This window comes from Conger conger, chromosome 7 (genome assembly GCF_963514075.1).
Source record: "Conger conger chromosome 7, fConCon1.1, whole genome shotgun sequence".
Lineage (NCBI taxonomy): Eukaryota > Metazoa > Chordata > Actinopteri > Anguilliformes > Congridae > Conger > Conger conger.
In genome coordinates, this window is record NC_083766.1 from 62416360 (window position 1) to 62436701 (window position 20342).

General features: G+C 46.7%; 1 protein-coding gene across 1 annotated transcript in view; it reads left to right on the forward strand.

Annotated features, from left to right (window-relative positions):
* Window positions 1-3557, forward strand: part of LOC133133593 (eukaryotic translation initiation factor 4 gamma 1-like) — a 34863-nt gene extending 31306 nt beyond the window's left edge. Inside the window, exons 2-4 of the mRNA XM_061249694.1 lie at window positions 2366-2470; window positions 2864-3365; window positions 3412-3557. Of these exons, the coding sequence (XP_061105678.1) occupies window positions 2366-2470; window positions 2864-3365; window positions 3412-3557 (753 nt within the window). The remainder of the gene's footprint in view (window positions 1-2365; window positions 2471-2863; window positions 3366-3411) is intronic.
* The last annotated feature ends 16785 nt before the right edge of the window (window positions 3558-20342 follow it).

Genomic DNA, 20342 nt, shown 5'->3' on the forward strand with positions numbered 1-20342 from the left:
AGGAGACTCAGTCTGAGATATCTGAGTACCACACAGTCGTGGAGGAGACTCAGTCTGAGATATCAGAGTACCACACAGTCCTGGAGGACAATGACTGTGAGATATCTGAGTCTGAAGCAGGAGATGTCGATGAGTCTGGGTGTGAAGCAGATGATGAGGCATCAGAAGAGGGAGACTCTGAGATATCAGAGTACCACACAGTCCTGGAGGAGACTCAGTCTGAGATATCAGAGTACCACCCAGTCCTGGAGGAGACTCAGTCTGAGATATCTGAGTACCACACAGTCGTGGAGGAGACTCAGTCTGAGATATCAGAGTACCACACAGTCCTGGAGGACAATGACTGTGAGATATCTGAGTCTGAAGCAGGAGATGTCGATGAGTCTGGGTGTGAAGCAGATGATGAGGCATCAGAAGAGGGAGACTCTGAGATATCAGAGTACCACACAGTCCTGGAGGAGACTCAGTCTGAGATATCAGAGTACCACACAGTCGTGGAGGAGACTCAGTCTGAGATATCAGAGTACCACCCAGTCCTGGAGGACAATGACTGTGAGATATCTGAGTCTGAAGCAGGAGATGTCGATGAGTCTGGGTGTGAAGCAGATGATGAGGCATCAGAAGAGGGAGACTCTGAGATATCAGAGTACCACACAGTCCTGGAGGAGACTCAGTCTGAGATATCAGAGTACCACCCAGTCCTGGAGGAGACTCAGTCTGAGATATCTGAGTACCACACAGTCGTGGAGGAGACTCAGTCTGAGATATCAGAGTACCACACAGTCCTGGAGGACAATGACTGTGAGATATCTGAGTCTGAAGCAGGAGATGTCGATGAGTCTGGGTGTGAAGCAGATGATGAGGCATCAGAAGAGGGAGACTCTGAGATATCAGAGTACCACACAGTCGTGGAGGAGACTCAGTCTGAGATATCAGAGTACCACCCAGTCCTGGAGGAGACTCAGTCTGAGATATCTGAGTACCACACAGTCGTGGATGACGATGAGTCTGAAATATCTGAGTCTAAAGCAGGAGATAACGATGAGTCTGGGTATGAAGCAGATGATGAGGCATCAGAAGAGGGAGACTCTGAGATATCTGAGTACCACACAGTCGTGGAGGAGGCTCAGTCTGAACCGCCTGACTCCGAACAAACTGCAGGTGTGGAGGAGGGCAGTGGACAGGACATGGGGTCTGCTAACTGCAGCAGCATGGACCCCGGTCAGTCCTGTGAGATCCCCATGGTGAGCACAGAACCCCATTTCCACCATTAGATTAGTTCATAGTTTCTTGTTAAGGTTCTAATTCAGCCCTGATTGAATTAGGTGGCATATAACTTAAACTTCTCAAAAGATGTGATCAGCAGTACTGATGTGGGGGAGCTGGGGCTACAGGGTTAGGTTCTTGCCCCGGGGATATAAAATCAATATTTTATAACATTACAGGTCCAGTGTAGTGAGCCGCCGGAAAACATCAGCGGCATTTCATTCTGCACTGACGTGACGCCCCACAAGGTAGGAAACGCCTGGAGGCCGTCCTTTAAGAAAGACCGGGCAGAGCAGGACCCAGAGATGACCGTGACCCAGGAGCTGTTCCGGCGTATGTGCAGCATCCTCAACAGGCTGACACCCGAGAAGTTTGAGCAGCTGGTCAGTCAGGTCCCCATGCTCCAAATTGATACCACGGAACGACTCCAGGGCGTTGTGGACATGATTTTTGAGAAGGCCATCTTTGAGCCCAAATTTGCCAGCACTTATGCAAAGATGTGCCAGTGCCTTATGAAGGTGAGTGTCAATACAACAGACAAGCTCAGTAATGTGTAGAGTATTTCAATTTTAAAAATCTGTACTTTACTCAGGTTTGAAGGACATGGACTTGGAAAAACCTTGTTCGACTGCTATAACTTCCATCATCATCTGGATCTAAACATGAATCTGGTGTCCTTTCTCCCACAGCTCAATGCTCCCATCAATGACTCCCCAAAAGTGACACTTAACTTCCGGTTGGCGATTCTGAATTGCTGCTGGGTGGAGTTCAACCGGGCCAATGAGCGCCCAAACGAGGAGCTCGAGGCCGAAACCGCTGCCCCCCGCCGACGTGCGCTCGGGAACGTCAGGTTCCTTGGTGAGCTATTCAAGCTGGATATAGCTGAGGAGCTCTCCATGCACCGGTCCATTAGCACTCTGCTGAACAACCAGGGGGAGGGGGCACTCGAGTGCCTGTGCTGTCTGTTGTCCACCATTGGCAGCAAGCTGGACTGTGGTCAAGCCAAGGTACTGCAGAGCAGGCTGTATCTCTTTCAAAAATGAAATCCACACACACACACACACACACACTGACTGTCCCTCTCCTCTCTTCTCTGCAGTACCATATGGATAAATACTTCCATCAAATCGAGCAGATCTTGAAGAATGGCAAGAAGACAGCCAGAATCCGTTTCATGCTTCAAGACATAACGGACCTGAGACAGGTACTCACACCCCCCTTCACATCCAAGCCTCACCACTGTTCTGTTTAGCCACACCCCTAAGCATCCATGCCCTGACCATCTTTTCTTTAGCCACAGCTCTAATAATCTCAGTTCCACCCCTCTTATCTAAAGCCACACTTCTGTTTAGCCCGCCCCGCTGTATTGGGTAACTTACCTCCTTTGCCTCATATTCATGTTGAGGACTCTGATGACTCATGCAGTTAAGTGCAGCAAAAACGTGTACTTGTACTAACTGGCTAATCTTACATTTACTGTCATACATTCTCCATTTCTTTCCCCTTTTCAAATGTCACATCCGTGGTACCACTGTCTGGATTTTCCTGCAGAACATTAAATAACAGATGTCTCATTTGCCCCCCCCCCTACCCCCAGAATAATTGGGCCCCAAGGAGTGCTGACCAGGGCCCCAAAACCATCAGCCAGGTCCATAAAGATGCAGAGCTTGAGACCCAGCAGGAGAGATCCAAGGTGCAGCAGCAGATCAAAACAAAAAACCTGGACCAACATGGCTACCGTAGAGAACTTCAGAACTGGGGTAGAGAACAATACTGGAACCACGGGGAACGGCAGGCCCATCAAGCAGAGGAGCGTTGGGGCCGTGCGGAACGTAGAGGAGGAGCAGAGCGTAGGAGATGTGGGGAGCCACAACCTACTTGGAACCATGGCGGCCGCCAGCAGGACGAGGGCATAAACACAGCACCTGCATCTGAACAAACCGCGCCTATCAACACTAGCCAGGGCCCCAAAACCATCAGCCAGGTCCATAAAGATGCGGAGGTTCAGACCCAGCAAGAGAGTTCCAAGGTGGAGCAGCAGCTCCAAGCCAAGGTGAACAGCTCTGAGCGCCAGGGCTATAGACAAGACCGACGGAATGGTTGGGAATGGCGTGATTCTGGGAGGGAAGAGCGTGGGAACCGCAGGGATCACGGCCACAGTGGACAGCAAGGATGGTGGCGCCGGGGGGCGTGGAACGAAAAGGAACAGCGCGGGAGCCGCAGGGAACACAGGGACCATGGAGGAGAGGAACGTAGGGACCATGGAGGAGAGGAATGTTGGCGCCGCGTAGAACGTAGGGATCGTGGAGGAGAAGAACGTAGGGAGCGCGGAGGAGAAGAACGTAGGGAGCGCGGAGGAGAAGAACGTAGGGATTGTGGAGGAGTGGAACACAGGGACCGTGGAGGAGAGGAATGCGGGCGCCGCGTGGAACGTGGGGAGCGTGGAGAAGAAGGACGTAGGGATCGTGGAGGAGAGGAAAGTAGGAGATGTGTGGAGCCACAACCTGCTTGGAACCGCAGCGACCAACAGCAGAACAAGGGCATAAATACGACACCTCTTCCTGAAACTAAGCCCATCAACACCAGCCGAAGTAAGTCTATGTACTCCCTTATTGAGACACATGAACAACTCTCAACAGCACCAGCCAAAGTAGGTCGACACACTCTCATTAACACACACAAACAAAACCCCAACAGTACCAGCCATATATAAAGCATTTAAGTATTATGGTTTGTCTCCACAGGACCTGCAGGTTTTTCTCCCAGAACCATAAAATACATCAACAGCCTGCTACAGCCAGGCTTAACACGCCGCTTCTAAGACAACAGCAACATTCCAGAGGTCAGTTCCCCGCATGCCTATCTGTCATGGGTATGTTTGTGTTTACAGAAGCATCTGTCTGTTACTGGTGTCCAGCTGTCGGCCTCCCAATCTGAGATATTGGCTGTAGAGTAAAATCACTCAGGCAGTGTAAGGTTTTGGCACTAGATCCGGGCTGCCCAGCCCTATCCCTGGAGCTCTACTGTCCTGGTCCTGTTTGTTTTCATTCCAACCCAAACAAACCACAAGTCATCCAACAGCGAGAGATGTAGTTGAGCTGCTAATTAGTAGAATCAGGTCCACCAAATTTAGGCTGGAGTGAAAACCAATGGGACTGACAATGGGAATGTAATCTCCAGGAGCAAGGTTGGGCAGCCCTGCAGATAGAGATGGATAAGGCAGATTGTGATGACAGTTTTTTTCTCCATGCAGGAAGTTTGAGCCAGGACTATGGAGTTAATGTAATGCCAAAAGAAATGCGCAAGAAATGAATTTGAGAGTAGAATTCCTGCTGGTCGGCACAGATTTATTATGGTTGCGCCCCAACCTCTGTGCGCACAATCAGATTTGGCCAACTCGCACACAGATTTATTATTTTGACGCTCAAAACTTCATCTCTCTGCTCTCCAAACTTAGCCCTCTCATGCTCAGATGTTTTCAACAGTAACATTACAGGTATAGGTCCAGCCAGTTAGGAAATAGAAAACTTAGAACGCCCGTTTAACCAATCAGGTCATTACTGATCTGATTGGTTGGGTAGGTAAGAGGCATAGAACGAGGGTCCTGTCTAGATCCCATCAGAGCACACGCAACATTGGCGTGATAGCCAGCAGAGTTCATAAACTGTGTAGCAACAGCGCCTTCTGATTCTCACAGTTTGTGCCCATTTCTGTGTAGCTGACAACGTATGTGAGCTAACTTCCTTATGTTTGCATACCTTTACGTTTCAGTAACATAACCAAGTTTGTCACTCATATGGCCCAATAAATACCCATAATCTTATGGCTATGGATTTGCACCAAAAATCAGACGTATGAAAGGCCAAGGGCGGCTACTCCCATATCGCGGTAAGCCAGTGACACAGCTACTGATGAGTCGAGAGCAGCAACTGATTAGCCAGCAGCAGTGACTGATGAGCCAGCAGCGGTGAATGAGAGACCATGCTACCGGCTACTGACACTCCTAGGCTGTCAACCCACCTGCCTAGACTAGCCACCCACTTACCTAGACTAACAACTCACCTACCTAGACTAGCCACCCACTTACCTAGACTAAAAACCCACCTACCTAGACTAACGCAGTGGGTTTGGGTCGCTTCTAGGTAGGTTGGTCGCTAGTGTAGGTAGGTGGGTAGCTAGTCTAGGTAGCTGGGTCGCTAGTTTAGGTAGGTGGGTCGCTAGTTTAGGTAGGTAGGTAGCTAGTCTAGGTAGGTGGGTCGCTAGTGTAGGTAGGTGAGTCAGTCTCCGCTGCTGGCCAATCAGTGCGGCTGCCGGCTCATCAGTAGCTGTGTCATTGGCTTACCGCGATGTGGGAGTAGCTGCCCTCAGCCTCTCATACGTCAGATATTTGGCACGAACCAAACCCCTTAAGATTTGAGGTGTTTACTGGATCGTACCAGTGAGAAACTTGGTTATGTTATCGAATCATGGAGTTAAGCAAACAAAAGGTAGTTAGCTCATGTACGTTGTCAGCTGCACAAGAATGGCCACAAACTGTGAGAATCAGAAGCAGAGGTAGCTACGCAGTTTATGAACCCTGCTGGCTATCACGCCAATGTTGCGCAAGCTCCGAGGGGAACTAGACACAACCATTGTTCTATGCCTCTTACCTACCCAACCAATGAGATCAGTAATGACCTAATTGGTTAAACAGGGACTTTTGCGTTTTTTTCCAGCTAATATTGGCTGGTCTTTTGCCTGTAATGTTACTGTTGGAAAAATCAGAGCATGAGAGGGCTAAGTTTGGAGAGCAGGGAGATGAAGTTTTGAGCATGAAAATAATTAATCTTATTTAATATGAGCTGGAAATAGAGAACTTAAAAGTGCCCGTTTAACCAATCAGATCATCAACAAAACAATTCTGGTAGAGTTTGAAACATCTGACAAGCAAAGAATCGTGGTTGAGTTTGAAATATCTGACAACCAAACAATCGTGGATGAGTTTGAAACATCTGACAACCAAACAATCAAGTACCATACAATCGTGGAGGAGGCTCAGTCTGAACCGCCTGACTCCGAGCCGGGTCTGAGATAACTGTGAAGGAGACTGCCTCCACATCTGCTGTGGTGGAGGAGGCGAAGTCTGAGCCCAATGACTGTGGATCAACCACGCAGAATGACTCGCCAGGTGTGGAAGAGGGCATTGGACAGTACATGGTGTCTGCTAACTGCAGCAGCATGGACCCCGGTCAGTGCTGTGAGATCCCCATGGTGAGCACAGAACCCCATTTCCACCATTAGATTAGTTCATAGTTTCTTGTTAAGGTTCTAATTCAGCCCTGATTGAATTAGGTGGTATATAACTTAAACTTCTCAAAAGATGTGATCAGCAGTACTGATGTGGGGGAGCTGGGGCTACAGGGTTAGGTTCTTGTCCCAATATTTTATAACGTTACAGGTCCAGTGTAGTGAGCCGCCAAAAATCATCAGCGGCATTTCATTCTGCACTGACGTGACGCCCCACAAGGTCTAAGAAAGACCGGGCAGAGCAGGATCCAGAGATGACCGTGACCCAGGAGCTGTTCCGGCGTATGTGCAGCATCCTCAACAAGCTGACACCCGAGAAGTTTGAGGAGCTGGTCAGTCAGGTCCCCAGGCTCCAAATTGATACCAGGGCGTTGGACATGATTTTTGAGAAGGCCATCTTTGAGCCCAAATTTGCCAGCACTTATGCAAAGATGTGCCAGTGCCTTATGAAGGTGAGTGTCAATACAACAGACAAGCTCAGTAATGCGTAGAGTATTTCAAAAAAAAAAATCTGTACTTTACTCAGGTTTGAAGGACATGGACTTAGAAAAACCTTGTTCGACTGCTTTAACTTCCATCATCATCTGGATCTAAACATGAATCTGGTGTCCTTTCTCCCACAGCTCAATGCTCCCTTCAATGACTCCCCAAAAGTGACTCTTAACTTCCGGTTGGCGATTCTGAATTGCTGCTGGGTGGAGTTCAACCGGGCCAATGAGCGCCCAAACGAGGAGCTGGAGGCCGACACCGCTGCCCCCCGCCGACGTGCGCTGAGGAACGTCAGGTTCCTTGGTGAGCTATTCAAGCTGGATATGGCTGAGGAGCTCTCCATGCACCAGGCCATTAGCACTCTGCTGAACAGCCAGGGGGAGGGGGCACTCGAGTGCCTGTGCTGTCTGTTGTCCACCATTGGCAGCAAGCTGGACTGTGGTCAAGCCAAGGTACTGCAGAGCAGGCTGTATCTCTTTCAAAAATGAAATCCACACACACACACACACACACACACACACTGACTGTCCCTCTCCTCTCTTCTCTGCAGTACCATATGGATAAATACTTCCATCAAATCGAGCAGATCTTGAAGAATGGCAAGAAGACATCCAGAATCCATTTCATGCTTCAAGACATAACGGACCTGAGACAGGTACTGTCACACCCCCCTTAACATCCATGCCTCACCACTGTTCTGTTTAGCCACACCCCTAATAATCTCAGCTCCACCCCTCTTATCTGAGGCCACACCCTCTTCTGTTTAGCCCGCCCCACTGTATTGGGTAACTTACCTCCTTTGCCTCATATTCATGTCGAGGACTGTGCTGGGATGTCACTGTGATGGCTTACGAAGTTAAGTGCAGCAAAAACATTTGTCATACCTCTCCATGTCTGTCTTTGCCCCTTTCAATGTACATGTCCCTGGTACCACTGTCTGGATCTACCTGTAGAACATTAAATAGCAAATGTCTCATTTGCTCCACCACTGCTTCTGGTCGGGAAGAACGTGGAACCCACAGGGATCAGGCCAGCGGTGGAGCGGAAGGGAAGAGCACGGGAACCGCAGGGAACATAGGGACCATGGAGGAGAGGAACAAAGGGACCATGGAGGAGAGGAACGTAGGGACCACCGAGGAGAGGAATGTTGGCAGGGAAGAGCCATTCCGTTCTACTCGCACTCAAACCTCTGTGCACACTCAGATTTGGCCGACTCGCACACAAAATGATAATGTCATGCTGTGATTTTTTCAACAGCAACATTACTGCCAAAAGTCCAGCCAATATTAGCTGGAAATAGAAAACTTCAAAGTGCCCATTACTGATCTGATTGGTTGGGTAGGTAAGAGGCACAGAACAATGCTCCTGTCTAGATCCCATCAGAGCACACGCAACATTGGCGTGATAGCCAGCAGAGTTCAGAGACTGTGTAGCTACAGCGCTTCTGATTCTCAGTTTGTGCCCATTTCTGTGTAGCTGACAACGTATGTGAGCTAACTTCCTTATGTTTGCGTACCTCCATGTTTCTATAACATAACCAAGTTTCTCACTGATACGATCCAGTAAACACCTCACATCTTAAGGGGTTTGATTTGTGCCAAATATCTGGTGTATGAGAATGGCTACTCACACATCGCGGTAAGCCAATGACACAGCGACTGCTGAACAGGCAGCGGCACTGATTGGCCAGCAGCGGAGACTGATGAGCCGGCAGTGGAGAATGAGAGACCAAGCGAGTGGCTACTGACACTCCCAGGCAGGTGGGTCGCTAGTCCAGGCAGGTGGGTCGCTAGTCCAGGCAGGTGGGTCGCTAGTCCAGGCAGGTGGGTCGCTAGTCCAGGCAGGTGGGTCGCTAGTCCAGGCAGGTGGGTCTCTAGTCCAGGCAGGTGGGTCGCTTGTCCAGGCAGGTGGGTCGCTAGTCCAGGCAGGTGGGTCGCTAGTCCAGGCAGGTGGGTCGCTAGTCCAGGTAAGTAGGTTGGTCTCTTCTCATTGGCCTCCACTGGCTTCCTATTGCCGCACGCATCCGATTCAAGGCCCTAGTGTTGGCATTTCAGGCTGCTAAGGGGACTGCCCCACATTACATACAATCCCTGATCACTCCCTACTCCCCAGCTAGACCACTCCGGTCTGCCAGCTCTGGTCGTCTTACGGTTCCCTCTCTACGGGCACCTGGCGGTCGAGCTGCACGTTCACGCCTGTTTTCCGTTCTGGTTCCTCAGTGGTGGAATGACTTGCCTACCACTGTCAGGACAGCAGAATCCCTCCCCCTATTTCGACGCAGACTCAAAACACACCTCTTCAAACTCTACCTTAGTCCTCCCTCCTGATTTACCCCGCCCCCCCCTTCTGATACCCCTATCCCTGTCTAACCCCCCCCCCCCCCAAAAAATTGCACTTATGATGACGACTGTATGTTTAGAACAGCAGTCCAGGTGTATTTTCCTAGTTCTGGATGTGATGCTTTGACGTGTGGTAGAACCTATGCACTTGTAAGTCGCTTTGGATTAAAAGCGTCTGCCAAATGACTAAAATGTAAATGTAAATGTCTCGGTAAGTGGGTTGGTCCAGGTAAGTGGGTTGGTCATGGTAAGTAGGTTGGTCTAGGTAAGTGGGTTTGTCCAGGTAAGTGGGTTGGTCCAGTTAAGTGAGTTGACAGCCTAGGAGTGTCAGTAGCTGCTCGCTTGGTCTCTCATTCTCCACTGCTGGCTCATCAGTCCCCGCTGCTGGCCAATCAGTGCCACTGCCTGTTCAGCAGTCGCTGTGTCATTGGCTTACCGCAATGTGTGAGTAGCTGCCCTCAGCCTCTCATACACCAGATATTTGGCACAAATCAAACCCCTTAAGATGTGAGGTGTTTACTGGATCGTATCAGTGAGAAACTCGGTTATGTTATAGGAACATGGAGGTATGCAAACATAAGGTAGTTGGCTCACATACGTTGCCCGCTACACAAAAATGGACGCTAATGTTGTGCAAGCTCTGCGGGGATCTAGACACAACCATCGTTCTATGCCTCTTACCTACCTAACCAATGAGATCAGTAAGGATCTGATTGGTTCAACAGGTACTTTTAAGTTTTCTATATCCAGCTAATATTGGCTGGACTTTTGGCAGTAATGTTCACAGCATGAGACGGCTCAGTTTGGAGAGCAGGGAGATGAAGTTTTGAGCGTGAAAATAATAAATCTGTGTGCGAGTAGGCCAAATCTGACCATTTTTGTGCATTCACTGGCTCAATTTCCATGTTAGCATAACATGTTAGCTTAGCTTAAAGACTTACCTCCTTCAAAGTGAATGAATACACCTTACAGCAACTCTGAAGCTGTCTTATATACACACGCTATCGTGTGTATTTGAAATACACCTTACAGCAACTCCAAAGAGTTCTCCTTATCGCACGCAGGCACCTTTCTCTCTCCTGCTGTGATTGACCAATTACCATCTGAACCCCCTAACAATGTTACTTTCCTCTTCTCCCCGCTCTGGGCACCTACCCGGAGCTCTAGCCCAACTTTTCCTGAGCACCTCCTCCTGGCCCGGAGCTCCAGCCCAAGACCAGCTGCACAACTCCCTCCTGCCACTGCTGATTCAGCTGGAGCACCAAGCCTGTGCCCTTGCCCACCCACTGCTGTTCCTGCCATCTCTTTACCTCATCTCTGCTTCCACTCTTTAATTGGACATTTATGTTCTTTTTGTCAGGTTGTGTGTTTTTCTGTATCTGTGTTGTCGTTCTGGAGCCACTTTAATTTGAACCGGTTTGACCCGAGGCAGATGGGTTCCTCCACTGAGTCGGGTTCTGCTCAAGGGTTCTCCCTGTCAACCAGGGAGTTTTTCCTTGCCACTGTCGCCCTAGGCTTGCTCTTTGGAGGCCGGTTCGCTGTATAGCTGCTGTTGTTCAGGCGCTTTGTTCAGGTGCTTTGTTCAGGTGCTGTACTTATAAAAATGGGCCATTTCATTGTCAGGCCATGCGGCTGTCTGGAGCTCTGAGTTACCTGTAATAATAATAAAAGTAACGATGGGGAAAATATGCAATAAAATAAAAAGAACATGATGAATATGAATAACACGTTCTTAAATACAAACGAGAAAAAAAATATATATATACAAAAAAATAAAACTAACATAAAAAAGCAAAACAAAAAAAAGGAACAGTAAAAGGAAAATATGCATGCTTATGGATGGGCTGGATTAGGATATGGTATTGCATGGATAGTGTTTCTAGAGTATGTGAGTATATGTTGGTTAGGGTGGGGTTGGGGGGTTAGTCCACAGGCAAATTGTATGATTTTATGAAAGGACCCCAAATATTTGCCACGTGTGAGCTTTGGTGCTGGTGTGAAATTAGTTCCATGGATATGTGTTCTTTGAGTAGATTAAACCATTGTGTTGTGTTTATTTTGTGTCTTGTTTTCCAGTTTAAGAGGATGGTTTTCTTGGCGATAGCTAGGGCAATGATTACAGGTTTGGTATTTTGATTTGGTGGGTTGGTTGTTGAGAGGTCTCCTAGTAGACAGAGGGATGGACAGAGTGGAATGCTACAGCTCAGATATTTGGTCAGTGACTTGTTTCCAGAAATGGGGAGTTGGTGGGCAGAGCCAGGTCGAGTGGAAGTAATTATCTGGGGTGTTCAAAGAGCAGTGAGTGCAAGTGTCTTGAGTCCACGAATCCCATTTTAAACATCTTTTCGTGGGTGATATGAGTTCTGTGAATTACCTTGTATTATATTAGTTGCAGGTTAGTTTTGGTGGTCATTGTGAAGGTGTTTCAGTCCACAAGTCTGAATTGTAGCAGAGTGATAAGTCTTTTTCCCAGGCTTGGATGGGCAGGGATATTGTTAGGTCTCTGGTTGATATTAGTTTGTATAATTTGGAGATTATTTTTTTTGGTGTTGATTATTTTATTAATTTCATCCATTAGCGGTGGTGGTTGTAAGTAGTTGTTCATTATTTTAATTTAATATTTTAAAACAGATTTTAATTGAAAGTACTGGAGGTATTGCTCTTTCCCAATATTATTTTGATGTGTGTTACCTTTTTGTTTCCATGAGGTGAAGAAGGTGTTTTGTTAATCAAGAAGTCGGGATTATGCCATATTGGTGTGTATTTGGGGTCATTGTGAATTTAGTTAAGATTTTGTTAATTTTCCGCCAGGCATTCAGAGTTGTTGAAATGACAGTGTTTTTGAAGCAGTTGTGGCATTTTATAGGGCACTGAGGAATGGTAGATCGGAGATGGAAATTTCTTTACATTCTGATTGTTCTATTTTTATCCATGGGTTGTCCTGTTGGTTGGGATGAATCCGGTTTGTGACGTAGTTTAGCTGGTTTGCCGAATAGTATTGATAAAAGTTTGGGGCTTCCAGTCAGAGTTTTGAGTTTCTGTAAGGTAAAAAGTTTGATCCGAGGCGTTTTATTTTTCCAATAGAATTTAGTTGTAATGGTGTTTAATGAACTAAACCATTTTGTGGTGGGCTGGGTTGGAATCATTCTGAAGAGGTAGCTAGTTAATTTTTGGTCATTTTTACAGTTGCTATTCTGCCAATTAGAGATAGTGGTAAGTGTCCAGTGGTTTAAATCATCTTCAATTGTGTTTATTAACGGAATGAAATTAAGGAAAAACAACTCTGACAGCTTGGTGGAAATATTTATACCCAGATATTTGAGTCAGGTTCGGCTCAAGGGTTCTCCCTGTTAACCAGGGAGTTTTTCCTTCAGGGAGTTTTTCCTTGCCTATGTCACCGTAGGCGTACTCTTGGGGACTCTCTGTAAAGCTGCTTTGTGACAAAGCCCCTTTGTTAAAAATGCTACACAAATAAAAAGTGATTGATTGATTAAAGTAACACTGTACAGGACCACTCAGCACGCAGAGGACACTGCTGCAAACCCCCTCTCCCTGCAGCTCATGAAGTAACGCTCATGAACATTGACAACGCTGTCTTCAGTCCTGCATGAGATGCAGCTCCTTCTCTCCTTCATCCTCTAAGGTCTGAGATCACAAATAATGTTCCAATCTAGAGTTTGATTTTGTGTTTGATTTGCACTTTGTTGTACGTCGCTCTGGATAAGAGCGTCTGCTAAATGCCACGTAATGTAATGTAATGTAATGTAATTAAAAAACATTATTAATAAAAAAAACATTCCAGAAGTGTTAATGTCTCTTGAGGGCAGAGTGCTCTCTGCAAACCCATCCATGCATGTATTTGCTACCACTCCTGCAATATCAATCCCTCTTACCCAAATTTATAGACATGAATGAAAAAAAAAACTTTAACACAGGTAAATGATCACGTGCAGTGCCCTGCAAAATGATGAATCACGCACATGATACAATTGAGAAATGATGTTGTTGCAGGCAATGAGCTATATTGTATTATCAAGAAATGATTCAAAATATACGATACTATATACTTATACTATAAATGAAAGAAAGGCTCTCGAAAAAAAGATTGTTTATCAAGTCATATTTTTAATTAACATTGGTTCGCAAGGCCATTCATAGTTCCAGGAATCGTAGTTATTGAATCAGCTACATCACACTTACAGATTACAGCTGGTTATACCAATGTCACAATACTGAGTACCCTTTTTAAAAACTCTGAACACGAGTAGCGCAACAGCAGTCTATGAGGACTCATCAAATATATTAATCAAATTAATATATATCAAATAGACCCCAGTCCTTATCTTTGTTGTTATTTTAGCACTTAGTCTTTCAGCGCACTTGTCCCTGGTGGTGGGTATGCACTTTGCACTTTGTTGTACGTCGCGCTGGATAAGAGCGTCTGCCAAATGGCAATAATATAATGAAATAGAATGTAATATGTGTCTCTTAAGGCTTTCCTGAAGTCAAATGTCAGAAACCCTCAAAAACATCCTTAAGTATTGCATTTCCCCTTAAGTAATGCGTTAAAATCCGTTAAGTGTTGCATAAAACACCAATTCCCTCAGTAAACTTTAAGGTTAGCTCTCGGAAAACAAGTTTTTGTTAGCCATTGGAGGAAGAAAATGTCCCTCCGCGAATTTGAAAAATTGCTCTAGACTACATGACAGGCGAAAAGTTAATTGAACATAATTGAGCACGTCATCTATTTACGACATCGCAAACAACTTGGGAGACGAACTCGATCAACCAATATACCAATTGCACTGCGGTTTTTTGCTAAAATTGTCAAAGCAGTGCTAGGTCTACAGAGGAGAGAGTCATTACACTGGGCAAATTCATTTATTTCATATTTCATCGTTAGCTTCTTAAATTACTCTCACTCTGCTACTCCGTCGGCTCAGGTGGTCTCAGTCCACTCTCTAAACCGATGAGTCCTTCCCAGAAATGTTCTTCCCATTTTCGTGGACTCAGATAAATCGGCTGGGGACGGTCCACTTCCTATCAAACAATGTTATTTTGGCTTCACAGCGCTGTAATTTTTTAAAATTTTAACATTACTTGATCGAATATGGCTTGCTATAGTTATCAACGGGTAGCTAACTAGCTAGCTATTAGGCTACTTTAGTACTCACTGGTTTTGCTGGATTCCCTCCTATAGCTAATTGCCCAATTCTTTTTTCGCAGATACGCATATTCTCATATTTTTTAACGACCTCCTCCATTGTCTTCACGGCTATATTGATCGCGTTAATCTAATCTGTTATTTCCTCCCACATCTTCTGTTTTTGGTCGCTGTCACAGTCGGATTGAGTTCGCTTTTTAAAATGTTTTTTATTTTCACGTATTCCTCCAACAGTATACACTTCCCCTCATCCGTCCAATTTGGTTTCGTTTTTTGTTTTCCGTTTTTAAATAGAGCTAGGTTACGGTATGTTAGTGGTTGAAACCTTATTTTATTGTATAGCCTACAGTCAATGATCGTAACCGACGAGATAACGCATCCATGGTTACGGTCAAATTTTGCTACTTAACTGTTTCCCTTACCTAAGAAAAACGTCTAAGGGTTTATATGCAACACCCTCAGCTAATTCCCTCAGGGGAAATCAACCGTTAAGTGTCAGAGTTAAGGGAAACACCTAAGGTGTTTTATGCAACCGCGCTGGCCCTAGGGTGAGAACACCTCTTTGGGGTAGAACGGCCATTTTGTTTGGGGGAGAGTTGTGCGGATCTCATTGTGCCTACACCGGGGATCGAACCACCGACCTTGCGGCTCCCAGTCATGCACCTTAACCACTACGCTACAGGCCGCCCCACTTACGGGTTCATGGGCAGCACACCGGACACCGGAGGGCATGCGACAGACGAGATCAGCCCCTCTGATGAAGCTGACCATCACTACAAAATGGCCGCCTCTGGCCATCACTACAAAATGGCCGCCTCCAATGAGACCGCTCCTGAACTGACACACTGATGAGGCCGGTGTTCACACACAGCTCACAGCACAGATTCAGGACTGAAGGAGAAAGGGTCCATTTGCAAAAAAAACATTTCCCATCAGGCAGCTTCCTCGTGAGCAACAACACGCTCACCCAGCTCAGTCCCACCAGTGCTACAGAGCCCCGCCGCCCTGGACGGCTCCACACAACCGGCAGACACGTTTCAGGGTCACCGTCTAACTGCGCTTTCCCGTTTACCCAATGACTTCCCACCTTTTGACCAGCCTACAGATGCCTGGACAGGGAAAAAAGTACAAGCTATCAAGCCATTTGTGCAAGAGGAAAATATAATTTGGAGATGACTAGAGGATTAGTACAAGATTGAAGGTTATTATACTACTGCACTAAGCGAACAGGTAGAGGAAAACAGTAAGGCTGAAGGTTATTATGGTATCATGCTATGCTACCAGGAAAAGGATTAGTGTAAGGTTATTATGCTATCATGCTGTGCTAACAGGGAGATGATTAGAGCAAGGTTATTGTGCCAACACGCTATGCTAACAGGGTAAGTTAGAGTACGTTTATGCTATCGTGCTATGCTAACAGGTCGAAGAAAGAAAAGAGCATTCCTTACCGAAGCGTTCCTTACCTACGGGTTTGGCCACTGGCACGTTGCCAAGGTAACGCACCTGGAAGCGCTGGAACAGCTCGTTCTTTGGAGCAGGGAATTCTGGGAAGACAGAGGAAGGGACGGCGAGGAGAGAGGGAGACACAGAGAGGGGGAGAAATGTAAATAATAATCATAAAACCTTATGAAAACATATAAATATTAAACTACAGAGAGGCTGAGTTTGACAGCGAGCAGACCCTCCAGCTGTGTGGAAGCTTGGTTACCCTGAAAAGGAATCTCCACCAGTTTGGAGGGGTCGATGTCGAGCCGACCGAGGCCGCTCAGAAACCGTGCTACTAACTGCCAGTTCAAAACACCCAACTGCCAGTTCAAAATACCCAACCGACATCCAAAAATGCCTTACCAACATTCAAAAATACCCAACCAACATTCAAAAATACTCAATCAGTTGAAAATTCCCAAGCTGACAGTTGAAAAATTACATTACATTAATGGCATTTGGCAGATGCTTAGACTAAGCAGGAGACAATCCTCCCCTGGAGCAATGCAGGGATAAGGGCCTTGCTCAAGGGCCCAACTGCTGTGTGGATCTTATTGTGGCTACACTGGGGATTGAACCACCAACCCAGTCATTTTTTCCCTCAAAATTCTACACACAACACCCCATAATGACAACATGAAAGAAGTTTTTTTGAAATTTTTGCAAATGTATTAAAAATAAAAAACTAAGAAATCACATGTACATAAGTAAATGTGGATGCTGCTTTGAAGGTCCCAATGAGCACAGTGGCCTCCATCATCCGTAAATGGAAGAAGTTCGGAACCACCAGGACTCTTCTAGAGCTGGCCGCCCGTCTAAACTGAGCAATCAGGGGAGACTAAGGGAGGGTGACTAAGAACCCGATGGTCACTCTGTCAGAGCTCCAGCATTCCTCTGTGGAGAGAGGAGAACCTTCCAGAAGGAAAACCATCTCTGCAGCAATCCACCAATCAGGCCAGACGGAAGCCACTCCTTAGTAAAAGGCACCTGAAGGACTCTCAGACCATGAGAAACAAAATTCTCTGGTCTGATGAGACAAAGATTGAACTCTTTGGCGTGAATGCCAGGCGTCATGTTTGGAGGAAACCAGGCACCGCTCATCACCTGGCCAATACCATCCCTACAGTGAAGCATGGTGGTGGCAGCATCATGCTGTGGGGATGTTTTTCAGCGGCAGGAACTGGGAGACTAGTCAGGATTGAGGGAAAGATAAACGCAGCAATGTACAGAGACATCCTGGATGAAAACCTGCTCCAGAGCGCTCTTGACCTCAGACTGGGGCGACGGTTCATCTTTCAGCAGGACAACGACCCTAAGCACACAGCCAAGATATCAAAGGAGTGGCTTCAGGACAACTCTGTGGATGTCCTTGAGTGGCCCAGCCAGAGCCCAGACTTGAATCCGATTGAACATCTCTGGAGAGATCTGAAAATGGCTGTGCACCGACACTCCCCATCCAACTTGATGGAGCTTGAGAGGTGCTGCAAAGACGAATGGGCGAAACTGCCCAAGGATAGGTGAGCCAAGCTTGTGGCATCATATTCAAAAAGACTTGAGGCTGTAATTGCTGCCAAAGGTGCATCAACAAAGTACTGAGCAAAGGCTGTGAATACTTATGTACATGTGATGTCTTAGTGTGTAGAATTTGGAGGAAAAAAATTTAATTTATTCCATTTTGGAATAAGGCTGTAACATAACAAAATGTGGAAAAAGTGAAGCGCTGTGAATACTTTCCGGATGCACTGTATACCCCCAAAATAACCCAGTCCCCATAAAGAGCAACAACCCCATTAATATGCTGAACCACTAATGTTAGCTTCTTTAAACTCCACACATCACCACTCCTGGACATGCTGTACGAACCCTGCCCAATGTTTTCAGGGGTTGCGGTTCATGTTGGAATGTGCATGCACACATATATACACACACACACACCTAAACACGCACACACACACACACACGCACACACACACACACACACACACAAACACACACACACTGGCATGCACACATATATACACATACAAACACACACACACACCTAAACATGCACACACACACACACACCTAAACACGCACACACATTCCATTCTTACACCTGGCATTCTTTCCGGATTCACTGTATGCTCACACGTGCTCACATACAATGCCTTGTGGCTACGGTACAAGCCTGGGACCCAGAAGGTTGTTGGTTCAAGCCCCGGTGTGGCCACGATAAGATCTACACAGCTGTTGGGCCTTTGAGCAAGGCCCACATTGATCTGGGGGATTGTCCTCTTTTTTTTTTTGCCTTAGCAACATTAGACCAGCTGCATAGTGTATTAAATTCTGTCCTCTTCCTCTCCACAAACATAAATGGCTGTCAGACAGAGGGGGTTATGGGAAGGCTGGGGACTTGGCCGGGCCTTCCAGAGCTGCAGGACGAATCCATATATTTCCACGGTCCCCGGAATGCCTGTGAACCGGCAGGTCCCCGCTCTGCGTGTTCCGTGAAAACACACAGGTCTTGTGAGGACCTCCCTGTTGTGAATATTTATTACTGTGGTTCACAGGGAGAAATGCACCAGGCTCCACTTCTGTCGGGAGTCCAATCTCCAATTTATCGAAAAACATCTTCACAAGGGAAAAGACACCACGGCAGCAAGCTATTCAGGAAAATCAGACTTTATTAGCAGAAGTGCATAAAGCCGGACCAGTTTTTTCAAAAACATGGACCTCGAATGTCATTTTTACACCCATTTCATACACCCTCCAACTCCTCCTACAGCTTCATTGTCGCAAATCACCCACACTGTTCTTATCTTAAGTCCTCCCAAGCTCCACCCACAACAGGTGCAAACATCCATCCATCCATCCATTATCTGAACCCGCTTATCCTGAACAGGGTCGCAGGGGGGCTGGAGCCTATCCCAGCATACATTGGGCGAAAGGCAGGAATACACCCTGGACAGGTCGCCAGTCCATCGCAGGGCACACACACCATTCACTCACAAACTCATACCTTTGGGCAATTTAGACTCTCCAAACAGGTGCAAACATCATTGTGGCAAATCGCCCAAGGTCCTCATGCTCTGCCAGCTCTGTACAAAGTTCATGGCGCTCTGCCAACTACTAACAGAGTTCAGGACGCCCCCCCACCCTCGCAAACTGCTTGCTAACACACACGTCATCCATGGTTTTTTCTACGCATCCACGTCACTGTATATTTCTAACACGAACTTATGAGCAGGCTGCACGGATGGTGCAGTGGGTAGCACTCACAGCAAGGAGGTCCTGGGTTCGAATCCCCGTCGGCCGGGGCCTCTCTGTGCGGAGTTTGCATGTTCTCCCCGTGCCTGTGTGGGTTTCCTCCGGGTACTCTGGTTTCCTCCCACAGTCCAAAGACATGCAGGTTAGGCTGATTGAAGAGTCTAAATTGCCCATAGGTATGAGTGTGTGAGTGAATGGTGTGTGTGCCCTGTGATGGACTGGCGACCTGTCCAGGGTGTATTCCGGCCTGGGATAGGCTCCAGCCCCCCTGCGACCCTGTTCAGGATAAGCGGGTTAAGATAATGGATGGATGGATGGATGGAACTTATGAGCAGTAAATCATTGAAAATATACAGACATACTAAACATTTGATTAATATTCTCTTCTAAGTGAGTAAATGTACGTTGCATTCTTTGCATTCTTTGCACTCATTTCAACAGTTTTCACTGTGGTTTCTTGCGTTTTTTCCATAAGCTCAGCTATAATTAATGTTCTAGGTTCATTTTATTTGATAACAAGCAGCGTACATGTGATATATTGATTATAAGTCACTTACATATAGATACACTTCTGGCATAAATCATCGAGAGTTTTGGAGAAACCAGCTGTACAGGCATATCAGACATCTCGCTCTGCCCACTGTCCTTGACTGTCTACACGCCAGCTGGCTGCTTTATTAAACTCCAGTTACATATGGGTCACTGTGTAATTCTAGCACAATTTAGCAGTTAATCAGTTTGAAACTATACAGGTTACATATCATACTTTAATATGGATATATTGATACACTTTTAGCACACATCGTCGAGAGTTTTGGAGGAACCAGCCTGCTCATCAAGGTTGTGTCACAGTTATTCCCGCTGTTGCCACGAGAGGGCCAAGGATCATTGGTTCCACCTGTTCCTCGTTAGCACCAGGGGAATTACCTCCCTGAGAGTATTTAAGACCAGCGGGCACTATCTTTCAGTGCTTTTGTGTTCAACCGTATGCCATTGACACAAAGCCGGTAAAGCACCTGGTAGACTCTGCACTAATACGAGCCAGGTTCGGTGCTGGTGTATTA